Source organism: Heptranchias perlo, chromosome 32 (genome assembly GCF_035084215.1).
Source record: "Heptranchias perlo isolate sHepPer1 chromosome 32, sHepPer1.hap1, whole genome shotgun sequence".
In the NCBI taxonomy this organism is placed as follows: Eukaryota; Metazoa; Chordata; class Chondrichthyes; order Hexanchiformes; family Hexanchidae; genus Heptranchias; species Heptranchias perlo.
Window position 1 is genome coordinate 19,916,016 of NC_090356.1, and position 12,717 is coordinate 19,928,732.

Sequence of the window (12,717 nt, forward strand, 5' to 3'; positions counted from 1 at the left end):
CCAGCCCCGGCCTTCCCTCTCCATCCCACCACCGGCAGCTCTTTGGAGACACCCCTCCCCTAGCACTAACCTTATGCTGGGTGCCGTTCTCATGGGTCCCTGGTGGCATCAGCCTTCTGCCCGATTTCCTGCTCCCGCCCAACGGGTCATACGTCATTCCCGCCAGCTTCAGGCGGGAAACAGTCCAGATAAATTTAAACAAGACTCAGGAGTGAAAATGTCCCAGACTTCACGCCAAGGAGTCCATGGGAGGACTCCCAGCCGATCAGAATGTGCCCCAGGTTAAAATCTGGGCTTTGTTGTCTATACCTACGCACGGTCACTTGAATGAGGTACCTTCAGAAGATGAGGTTAGAATGGGAAATAAAGCAGTCCCCAGTGAGTATTAAGAAAGACTTGCATTTATATAGCGCCTTTCACAACCTCAGAACGTGCAAAAGCGCTTAACAGCCAATGAAGTACTTTTGAAGTGGAGTCACTGTTGTAATGCAGGAATTGCAGCAGTCACTTTGCGTACAGCAAGGCCACACAAACAGCAATTTGATAATGACCAGATAATCTGTTTTAGTGATGTTGGTTGAGGGATAAATATTGGCCAGGACGCCAGGGAGAATTCCCCTGTTCTTCTTTGAATAGTGCCATGGGATCTTTTACATCCATTTGAGAGGGCAGACAGGGCCTTGGTTTAACATCTCATCTGAAAGACGGCACCTCTGACAGTGCAGCACTCCCTCAGTAGTGCACTGGAGTGTCAGCCTAGATTTTGTGCTCAAGTCTCTGGAGTGGGACTTGAATGTACGATCTTCTGACTCTGAGGGAGAGTGCTACCCATTGAGCCACGGCTGACACATTAACTAACAAAACAATGATGAGACCTTCCTGCCAAGTTACTACCTCTTAACAGTTTTCAGGAACCTTTGGGCTAGAAATTGGTCTTGGGCTTTAGCATAAAACGGGCGGTAACCCATCGGCGACCCGTTATACGCCCCGTCCGTTATACAGTTCTATTAACATCAATGGGACTGAGTGTCCGGCGGGCGTAGGACGGGCCACCAATCTGATACCGCCTGTTTTGCGCTTCTGCCAGAGACCAATTTCTAGCCATTTATTTTTCACCACATTGGTTATTATCACTGGTTAAAATTCAAGGAGAAATTAGAAATGTCAACACAATTAGATTTGATGAAGAAATCCAGCCATTACGAAGCCTCCACACACATAATCATAGAATCATAGAAAGTTAGGGCACAGAAGGCGGCCATTCGGCCCATCGTGTCTGTGCCAGCCGAAATAAGGGGAGACAACTCCCACTGACCCCCATCAGTAGTAACAGCCTGTGACTGATTCATTCACCTAGTTTTGGAAATCAAATGATGATTATATCCAGAGTCAAAGAGCTTACCACCGTATGAGGCAATCACCGTAAATACACAATTGGCTGTTGTTGGACTCAGCGTGAAGTTGCATTTACATCGTATTATCAGACCGTCAGCTGCAGAGTGTGAATCACAGCCAGCACGACCCCTGTTAGAGTGTGAGCTAGAATTCCCTTCCTAAACCTCTCTGCCCCTCTACCTCTTGCTCCTCTTTTAAGACGCTCCTTAAAACCTACCTCTTTGACCAAGCTTTTGGTCACCTGTTCTAATATCTCCTTATATGATATATTCCGGTTAAAGGTCATTGACCTGAAACATTAACTCTGTTTCTCTCTCCACAGATGCTGCCTGACTTGCTGAGTGTTTCCAGCATTTTCTGTTTTTATTCCTAATATCTTATTATGTTGCTCAGTGTCAAATTTTGTTTGATAATTACTCCTGTGAAATGCTTTGAGACGTTTTACTATGTTAAAATTGCTTTATAAATGCAAATTGTTGTTGTTACAGTGTGAGTTTCAAATCATGCTCTGCCTGGACAACATTCATCCCTTAACTGACTCCAGCAAAGCAATCTGGTCATTCATCTCATTGCTGTTTGTGGGACTTGGCTGTGTGTGCGAATTGGCTGCTGCGTTTGCTTACAAAACCACAATGACTACATTTCAAAAGTAATTCATCAGCTGTGATGTGCATTTGGACGTTCTGAGGATGTGAAAGGCGCTATATTAATGCAAGCTCTTCGTTTCCCAGGAGAGATCCAATAGACCCACCTGAGCACCTCTTAAACTTGGCTTCATTTTGGACTGGATTTGTGTAGTAGAAAAAGGTAGGATAGTGGAGACAAAAAACGTGGAATTATTTAAGATGCTGTGCTGATGGCGGGGAGATTATAGTCATATCTCTCAGGATGAATGTGTTAGGATGAACTCCCTCATCCATACTGACTGTGGGCTGTGATCACAGTATGAAATAAACCTATGAAATTACTCATCACTGGGCCCATTGTACGGCGACAGTAGGAAGTTAAATGAAAAATCCTATCAGACAGTTGAGGCGTTGAGAGTTGACCCCATAAAGCAGTGACCCTGAGCTTCAATGGTGTCTGTAAGTCAGCAGTTTCTCCAATAGAGTGTGAGGCCTGAATGTGCCATTAATAGCCAGGCACTGTACTGTACGACAGAATCAGGACACACATTAACCAGCTCCCAATCTATTTCTCAGCAGGCTGCAGCTCGTAGCAAAAAACTGTCCACAGTACAGCACTAATTAGCATTAAACTGGCCGTACGTGAGCAGGAAGGGCTCAATGGAGCAATGCAGAGAAAGTTTTAGTCTACATCTAACCTGTGCTTTATCTAACCTGCGTGTGCTTGGTGCTGCTATGGAGCCTGGGGAGATAAATAAATATTCCTCGGCCTAGCACAGATATCCTAACTGTGAGGAACATAAATCACTGTTCAGCACCCAAGACAATATATCCCAGTGTCCATAAACCAGTAATTCTGATACTGGATTGGATTCTGATTTCTGGCTTTACTTCTTTATATGAAGCATGAAGCTTTTAGATCTTTTTTTAAAAATTTGTTCTCAGGAAGCTGCATTTATTATGTGTGGGTCTTCTTGCACCGTAGTAATTGTTTTACAACTAAGTGGCTTATTATTCCACTTCAGAGGACAATAAGAGTCAACCCCATAAGTGTGGACTAGAGTCAGGTGCTGGTCAGACTGGGGAGTGGTGGCAGATTTTTTTCCCTCAAGCACATTCGTGAACCAGTTGGGTTTTTATGACATTGCAGTAGCTTTCATTGTCATTTTTCTGGTGCTAGTGTCTGTCGTACTTCCAGGTGTCAAAAAGTATAAACAAAGGAGAAAGAAAGCCAATTATTTCCTCTGGTTTCTTCTAACCTGGAGCTGGAAATTTACAACCACCTGCTAACCTGCAAACCTCCTTCACCAACAGCAAATTAACCTCTGGATTCACAGCACTTAGATTTTGTGGCCGTACAGGGACAGGCCACTTTAACACAGCTCCACTTGAGCAGCAGGATAATTGCGTGCAGTACATGGTATAACACACCCGACATTACAAACCAAATGTCCCCCAACACACTATGAGGAACACCTGGATTATCCTGGAGTCTCCAGGAATTAAAGATTAATCTCCAGGACACTCCTGCCAGCGACCTGGGAGAAAAATCATAGTGGCATTTTAAAAAAATGTGCGTTGTTTTTCCCTTTGTTTTTTTTAAACGCTTTTGTTTATTAAATATTACAATATTGGAGATAGGAGGAAAGTGGGGTGTTTGACTGACAGTCAAGATTCCCCCAATCAGGTGACAAAGAGTCCGTTTGCTTACTAATAGGCCGTGGGGAAGTGGGGCATCGTGAGGATTGACCAATGGTGGGAGTGTGGGGGCGGGGCGATTGGAGGCAGGAGGTCATGTGATGAAAATGCCAGGAATACATCCAGAGTTGGTAAACTCTAGGACCACCATGGGGGATCTGCTAGTGATGTACTAATTTTTTTTTAAGATTGTTTTGTGATTTTATTTTTCCCTTGAAAAGTGAGGGATATTAGTGCTGGGGAACTTTGGGCTCCCAGTATCAGCATCAAGCACTTGCATGTCATGCACAGGCTAAATGCAGAGTAAAGGTCCCATCCATTGTGCCCAAGAATATGCTTCAGCCTCAACATGGGAAGACTGCCCTTACTTGCAGAGGTGTGAAACGTTACCATAATCCCCTGCCTGTCACTCTGCGGTCCCCCCAGAATAAAGCTGTCAATTTTATGTCAAGCGAGGGGCAGTTATTTTTGTGCTGTGGACTTTCGTCCATTAGGTAGACTCCCCAACCTCCCAGCCATCAGACACAGGGGATTTTCATCTCATCAGTCTGAGCTGGATTTAAACCCAGGTTACTAAAGTGAAAGGTCATTGTGGTAACCCACCGCCATACCTGTCCCCTTTTATAATTTAATTTGTGTTGAGCCTTCTGTGGAGAGGGGGTAGCTAATAGGCGATTGGAAGATGGGAGGGGTACATCAATGAATAATTTGTCATTTTCTTTCCTGAATGTTTTAAATCTGATTATTAGAGTCGGACGGGTGAGGAACTGTCATGGCGGCTGGATCTGAGAGAAAGTTTTCATGCAATGAAATTGGGGAGAAAGGCTTTAAAGGCTTTAAATAATATGATTAATAAATAATCAATTAGAAAGGATAAAAGCATTGAGACTTAAAACACTTAGCCGATGAAGAAGAAAAAACTTGACAGGCACCGAAATGTAATTAGAAAGATTCCATTTCTAGCGGTTGATGGTGCAATGATTGTGTTGTTATGTACCCTTTCATGTAATAAACTGGCAAATTGTCCTGCAGGACAATCTGCCAGACAGCACTGCCTCATTAAAGTGAAATAATTAATGAGACATTCTGTTTATTCCTGCTGTTTTGCCTCCACTCCCCAAAGGATGACCCGGCTCCTTTAACCAGCTCGACAGTACCCAGTCCTACCTGGCTGGATTGACGATTAAGTTCAGCTCTTCAAAGAGATGTCGCCTGATAATATGCTTGTTGCTGGGAATTCCTAGTGCCGTTGCCATGGCTTCTGAGTTAAAGGTCGGTTCAAGGACGAGCACTGCACCATGGATACCGCTGTTGAGAAGGTTGTCTGCATATTCCTGATTAGGGCAGAAAACAAGGCTCTGTTGAGTACTGTGAAAACTGTCCCATCACAGGCAACAATACAGGACAGTTAAAGGGGAAGGCAAGTTAAAGGGGAAGGGAAATCTAAGGGTAGTACATTTTATGCGAAGCACCCGTCACCACGCACCGTCTCCCCCCACCCCCCCAAATTCTATAATCTTTAAAACTATATGTTTAGGAAGAATATATGTTAAATGTTTACCTGAATGAAGGACTGTCGAACTGTTCTGTTACATTCATGCCAGGGAGTGTCCCAGAGTAGCACCACTGGGGGCGCGAGTGACTTGAGAGCTGATCCAGAGACACTCAACCATGGGAATGCTCGCTACCAGCTGGGGGGTGATTGTAGTAACTTTCCTGGTGTTGAGTGGTTCCGAATTGGGACAAGTCCAAGGTTGCCCTCCCCCCACCCCACATAAAAGAAACATTAGGGGTAATTTTGACTTTGTGCGATAGTGTAAAATTGGTTAAAGCCAATCGGCAGCCCGATTAACATCTCTGCCAATTTTGATTTCCATCGACTTCAGTTGGCCACAAGAGGTAATGAGGGAAACCTGAAGACCTGTGTATCAGTTCCTGCTTGTGCCTGTCGCCCTGACGATACAAGTTTTGTAAATTCTCAGATGTGCTACTGAGAGAGGTATCCAATTACTAAGGAGAGGCAGACTGGAGGAGAGGATTTAGGCGTCCAGGAAAACTTGCCCAGTTCCAGCCTCACATCCACTCCGTCTGCCAAAAAGCAGCTTCAGTTGATGGAGCCCGCAGAAATTAGAACTGTGGCTTCTGTTTGCTTTCTTTGTGTGTGTCAGTTTTGTTCAGAAGGTTTGGATTCACTCCAGAGAGTGAGCACATTAGCTAGACTCACTAAGGAGCACTGCACTGTCAGAAACGTCATCCTTCAAATGAGACTATAAGCCGAGGCTCCGTGTGCCAATTCCAGTTGATGTTGAAGATCCCAAGGCATTCTTTGGAGAAAAGCAGAGAGTTCTCCTTGTGTCCTGGCCAATGTTGCTCCCTCAACCAACGGCACCAAAAATTCTTAATAAAAAGAAAAATGCTGCAAATCGGGAAAAAAAAAAGGAAAATGCTGGAAATGTGTGGCTGGTCTGTCACCACCCGTCAAGAGAAAAGACAGGTTAACATCTCGGGGTCTAGGCTCTTCCTCAAAACTGTGGAAAAAAAGTTTTCAGTTCTGAGGAAGGATTGCACCTCTAAGATGTCAACTTGCCTTTTCTTTCTGCAGGTGTTTACTGACCTGTTGTGTCATCCCAATAAAACAAACTGGCTTTGGATTTTCCACTTGTGCATCTTCAGTGGTGCAAGTGAGAGAAAAAGTTGAATGATGTATTTCCGTGGTATTACAATATACCACCATATATAGGTATTGTATGTCTCTGTCACTTCCAACATCATGGGAGGAGTGGACTAGGGGGAACCAGTGTAGCTTGAGTTTATTCTTTTCATTTGTTGTTTGTGGGATCTTGCTGTGCGCCAATTAGCTGCCGTGTCTGCCGACATAGCAACAGTGACCCATGGTTGGGAAGCACTTTGGAGTGTCCTGAGGATGAGATGGGACATTATATAAATAGAAATTATTTCTTTATCTGCCAGAGGCTGAGACTAGTTAATATTTGCAAAAATTGTGAGATCACGGGGCCAGGACTGCTAGATAGAGTTACCAACCCTCCAGGAATTAAAGATTAATTTCCAGAAAGCTGCTGCAAGCATACCAGGAGAAAAATCACAGGAGCATTATACGTGTGCTTTTTTTTCATTTTCTTTGAACACTTTCATTTATTAGTTATAAAAATATTGGCAATGGGAAATGGGCTGTTTGACTGACAGTCAAGAATCATCCGATCGGGTAATGAGGAATCTGTTTGCTTTCCAGTTGGCGCGGGAAGGCGGTGCTTTGTCAGGATAGTTGGGTGACCGATGGCGAGATGGGGGTGGGGCAGTTGGAGGCAGGTCATGTGATGAAACCTCCAGGAATATGTCCAAACAGAGTTGGCAACCCTTCTACAGGTTGCCCGAATTGGTGGTAGAGGCAAGGACCCTCAACTCTTTTAAAAAGTACCTGAACCTGCATCTAAAGTGCCGTAAGCTGCAGGGCTACAGACCGGATCCTGGAAGGTGGGATTAGAATGGGCACCTGGTTGTTCTTCGAACCGGCATGGACATGATGGGCCAAACTGCCCCCTTCTGCGCTGTACCTTTTCTATGGTTCTATTCTATGGTTCTGCTAGACGCAGGCACAGGTCAGGGACAGGACAGCAACATTGTAGCCCTGATTCTATCCCCTGTACACATGTCTGGTGGAGCCTTGCAAATTTGTGCCCTGTGATAATGCTTAACTTCAGGAGTCTTCATCAACCAATTTGTACCGCCCATGGTTGGTGGGCAACTGACTGGGCAGAGACAAAAATGGCATTGGGGTCTAAATGTTGTCACCTATTTGCTTGCATGCACGAGGTTCAAGACCGCCCAAAAATTGGAACGGATGTCACAGCAGCGGTAAGTCAGTGGGACGAGCAGCTGCTCCATTTTGGTTCCGCCAATGCCTCATCTTTGTGCGCAAACGGGCTGGTAGCAAGATGAAAATAGCCCTTCTCCTCCCCCCCCCCACCCCCCACCCAACGTATTCCCTGACGTTCCCCTCTCCTTATCCTAGAGAAGGTGTTAACCCGTTTAAAACAAAATAGCAGAGAAAGAATGTTGCGCGGATATGTTAAGAGCTCGTCCCCTGATATCGCCAACAGCCGTTTCCAGATCTGCATCTTGAGCGGGTGGGATGGCTGCGATCACATACCTTCAGATCGATCTCCCTCACCCACTTAATGACTCGCTGGTTAGTCCAGACCAGAGGATCCACATTGTGATTTTCACACCAGGCTCTTCTTTCATGTAGAATCTGTAAACAAGAGGAGCTGGTCACCTTCAGACATTGACCCCGACCCCCCTCCACCCGTCCACACTTTGGTAACCTAATTCAGCTGTTTAAGATGATTAAAGGAGTTGATAGGGTAGATAGAGAGAAGCTATTTCTTCTGGTGGGGGAGTCCAGAACAGGGGGGGGCATAACCTTAAAATTAGAGCTAGGCCGTTCAGGGATGATGACAGGAAGAACTTCTTCACATAAAGGATAGTGTAAAACTGGAACTCTCTCCCCCAAGAAGTTCTTGAGGATGGGAGTCAATTGAAAATTTCAACACTGAGATTGCTGGATTTTTGCAAGGCAAGGGAACTAAGGGTTATGGATCCAAGGAGTAAATGGAGTTAAGATACAGATCAGCCATGATCTCATTGAATTGCGGAACAGGCACGAGGGGCTGAATGGCCTACGCCTGTTCCTATCTGTGTCATTAGAGACAGAGAGATAAAGATGGAGAGCAGGAAACGCAAGGCCATCAGCCTCAGAAGCAGTTAACATTTTAGATAGGGGAGCGACAGGCAGAATGTTAATTTGACTTTTCTCTTACTGGTTTCCAGCATATCCCCGTTTCATGTCACTAAAGATTGGGCACAGGAGCGTGTTTGAATTTGGCAATGGGTGGAGTGTAGGCAGTTCTTCAGCTAACCTGGGCAAATAAAAGGCAGTGAGCAAATGCCCCCTGTGCTCAAATCTCATTATCCTGTCTACAACAATCATCACTTTTAATATTATTAAACAAGTACACAAAAACAGCAAGATATCATCCAATATACGATGGCATGAACAGTACATTGAGAAATGTGGTGTTCTATGAGACGGCTGAACTGTCTCTCCTGCATCATAAGTCTTGGAAAATTGCCACAATATTCGGAGCATGGAGTGCAAGCTCCAATGGCACAGCCTATTTTATTCAGAGGTAGAATTCCAAGTCTTTATTTTCTCCAGGCTTTGCCTAAAAAACAAGTGTTCTCTTGTTCAAAGCAAACTCACTCTCTTTTATACTATTTTCATTTAACGTTGTTCCCAGATATTCATTCATTCGGTCTCAACACTGTGCATTCACTTCTCAGAATAGTCTCTCTATCTCTCTCTCCCCTCTCCCCCTACCCCATCCTCCCCCCTTGCAGTACAGCCACTCTCCATCTCTCCAGGATCATTCTCTCTCTCGTGTATCGAGGAGTCTGCTCTCTCTCTCTCAAATGAAACAAGAACATGTTAGAAAGACACAGCGGCTTCAGCACATTCTGAAAGGGAAGAGAACGAGCAGCAAACGATGTGACAGACGTTTTGTGAGTGAAAGTTCTCCAGATGGATCAGGGAATTAAAAATGGGAGTTTACCATATTAATGTTTGAGCCGTGATGAATAAACTACACCTGAAATGTTAACCTGTTTTTTCCTCTGCTCCAGACACTGCCTGAACTGTGCAGATCCTATTTTCTATTTAGATTTCCAACAGTTGTTTTTCTTTTTATGCCTTCTTTCTCTCTCATCTTTTTCTCACTATTGCTGGGAGCCTGGTCTTTATCGTTTTCACTCTCTCCCTCTCTGGAAGCCATCAAAGAAAGAACTTGCATTTATATAGCGCCTTTCATAACCTCAGCACGTCTCACAGAAACATAGAAAATCGGAGCAGGAGTAGGCCATTCGGCCCTTCGAGCCTGCTCCGCCATTCAATATGATCATGGCTGATCCTTTATCTCAATACCATATTCCTGCTTTCTCCCTATACCACAAGTCCCAAAGCACTTTAAAGCCAATTAAGTACTTTCTAAGTGTTGGATTGTTGCATTGCAGGAAACGTCACAGCCAATTTATGCACAGCAAGGTCCCACAAACAGCAATGTGATAATGACCAGATAATCTGTTTTAGTGATGTGGGTTGAGGAATAAATGTTGGCCAGGACACCGGGGAGAACTCCCCTGCTCTTCTTTGAATAGTGCCATGGGATCTTTTACATCCACCTGAGAGGGCAGTCGGGGCCTCGGTTTAAAGTCTCATCCGACAGATGGCACCTCCGATAGTGCAGCACTCCCCGACTGCGTGCTCAAGTCTCTGGAGTGGTTTGAACTCACAACTTTCTGACTGAGAGGTGAGAGTGCTACCACTGAGCCACAGCTGACGCCATCAAGGCTGTCTGAGTCCTGCCATATTCTCTGCATTTATGGTCTGTCTGTCGCTTTGCGCCTCTCTTTGTCTCCCTGGGAGCTGTCACTGTACATCTCGTCATTGCAAGAGCAAATATCACCTCTTCCCTGAGGTGAGGCGCAGGCCTGTTCTCAGTTTTCAGGGATCTTAAATTAGTAAAACTCGGATCAAACAAAGAAGAAATTCCACAGCTTCCTCCCCAAGTTAAATTCTACAATTAAAACTCAATTAAATCCGTAAATCCCCAGCCCTCCACAAACTGTTATCAGAGTGACTCACCTACTTAACCTCACAGTGCGGCAATACAGCTCCATTGCAGTACTTGTCATAGAGTGCAGATTGTGTGCCAAGCAATAACATAATTACAGTGTTTGGAGTTTGCACAAAAGATGCACATCAGTGATCAGGGATTTATTCAAGTTGACCTTGGGTGGCATTACCTCATGACGAGCTGAAAGATTTATAACAGTCACAAGACACGTGGTTCATATGTATAAATCAGTGCTCCTTGTGGATTCAATCTAAACAGTTGAGCACAGCACACGGGTGGGAAACATAGCCCGAGCCACACTTCCTGCAGTAGGGACACCACAACTGGTCTCAGTATCCTGGGTCAAGGCAGGAAAAAAAATCAGCCGCAGTTCCTCCTCCTGATCATTCCCAATGACCTGTGCTGGAAAGTGTAGATATATGGCTGTTGTGTATGGATTGGCTGTGATGTCCCCCTACCCCTGTTAGTGATCCACAAGAAGAATGATTAGTTGGGTGAGGTACTGCAGCCCCTGTAACTGTCCTCATTAAAGATTCAATACCTTCTGGGGAGGGGTGGGGGAGAAAGTTGGTAGAAAAGGCACTGTTCTTTAAATATATATATATATATATATATATATAAAAAAGATATTTTGACGGGATCAGCAGAGGTTCTCTCACACACACACACACACACACACACACACTTCACCTCTCTGTCGAAGTCCCACTGTCGGAATAGCTCAATGCCGAGCAGGAGGCTGATCTGGTGGAATTTCTTTGACACGTTCAAGTATTTTTCCAGGTCCCGTTTAGTCAGAGAATTCAGCATTCGCCCGTCAACGAGGTGGTTGTGGAAAGCCTGAGAATATTGCAGGAGGCCTACATCGTTCAGCCACGCCTTAGCAACCCAATGATGGTCCAGCTCTGCAGCCTTGGACAATCTACAAAGGAAAAACAAAACAGTTCAGACAGAAACACTAAGAGCTTTGCTGCAATCGTCGCCAGGTGTCGATTTAGTTCGACATTTATGTCAGATTCATGTCAAAAGTTGGGATGATTTCAGGGAAAAGGCGTCCATGGCTGCCTCCATTACAGAATATGGGTCAAAAGTCATCAGGGCTTGTGTAACCCACAATGCACTGTGCATGCAGAGCGGGCAATGAAGTGCCTTAGCGCTCGGAGAAGTTGAAAGAAGAGACATTCCCGGCTGCTTCCAAGAGACTAGTTTGAGAAATGCAGTGGCTGGGACTGAGAGCAGATCATTCGGCCACACTCTCAGCTGAGGGGTGCATCAGAAAAAAAACCACGGTTAAAGGGGGACAAACTATCATAAAATAGTTTAACATACAAACTTCAGTTCAAATTGTGACAGTGCTGGGTACAGGCTGTGGTGCAGTTCATTTTAATTCCAGATAATGGCCGGCACTAAATTTCTGCAGTCCAACCAGTTTCCCCCGTCCTGACCAGGGCCCTGATGCAACTGATGTCAGGAGGCTACCAGGTACCTGTGAAAGACTGAGGTTTAAACTGTGTAATCTCAAGGTCTCTGCTCACCCCTTCCCACTCTCAGCTTCCCGGTAGTCCTCAATCGCCAGCCGCAGTTTACGTCGGTGCATCGAGCTGTTTACCCCCAGGCCCAACTCCAAATCATCATCATTCAGACTCAACAGCACCTGCGACAGTAAAGAGAAAAGATTAGAACTAGTAAAATGCACTGGGGTCTGGACTAGGGTGGTGAACCTGTGGAATTCTCTACCACAGGAGGCTGTGGAGGCCAAGTCACTGAATATATTTAAGAAGGAGCTAGATAGATTTCTAGACACAAAAGGCATCAAGTGGTATGGGGAGAGAGCGGGAATATGGTATTGAGATAGAGGATCAACCTGATCATACTGAATGGCGGAGCAGGCTCGAAGGGCCGAATGGCCTACTCCTGCTCCTATTTTCTATGTTTCTATGAAGCCTGAATGTGTGATCGACGAAGGTCAGGGCTTCGAGTCTGGGAGATCAGTGGGAATCAGGACTTTGGATCCAGGAGATCAGTGGGAGTCAGGACTTTGGATCCAGGAGATCAGTGGGAGTCAGAACTTTGGATCCAGGAGATCAGTGGGAGTCAGGACTTTGGATCCAGGAGATCAGTGGGAGTCAGGACTTTGGATCCAGGAGATCCAGGAGATCAGTGGGAGTCAGGACTTTGGATCTGGGAGATCCAGGAGATCAGTGGGAGTCAGGACTTTGGATCCGGGAGATCCAGGAGATCAGTGGGAGTCAGGACTTTGGATCCGGGAGATCAGTGGGAGTCAGGAC

General features: G+C 45.3%; 1 protein-coding gene across 4 annotated transcripts in view; it reads right to left on the reverse strand.

The window, feature by feature from the left end:
* Window positions 1-12,717, reverse strand: part of LOC137301143 (kazrin-like) — a 656,751-nt gene that overhangs the window by 26,296 nt on the left and 617,738 nt on the right. For all 4 annotated transcript variants that reach the window (XM_067970588.1, XM_067970590.1, XM_067970592.1 and 1 more), the window contains 4 exons: window positions 11,965-12,083; window positions 11,120-11,351; window positions 7,888-7,989; window positions 4,887-5,053 (listed from right to left, as the gene is read on the reverse strand). In XM_067970588.1, the coding sequence (XP_067826689.1) occupies window positions 4,887-5,053; window positions 7,888-7,989; window positions 11,120-11,351; window positions 11,965-12,083 (620 nt within the window). The remainder of the gene's footprint in view (window positions 1-4,886; window positions 5,054-7,887; window positions 7,990-11,119; window positions 11,352-11,964; window positions 12,084-12,717) is intronic.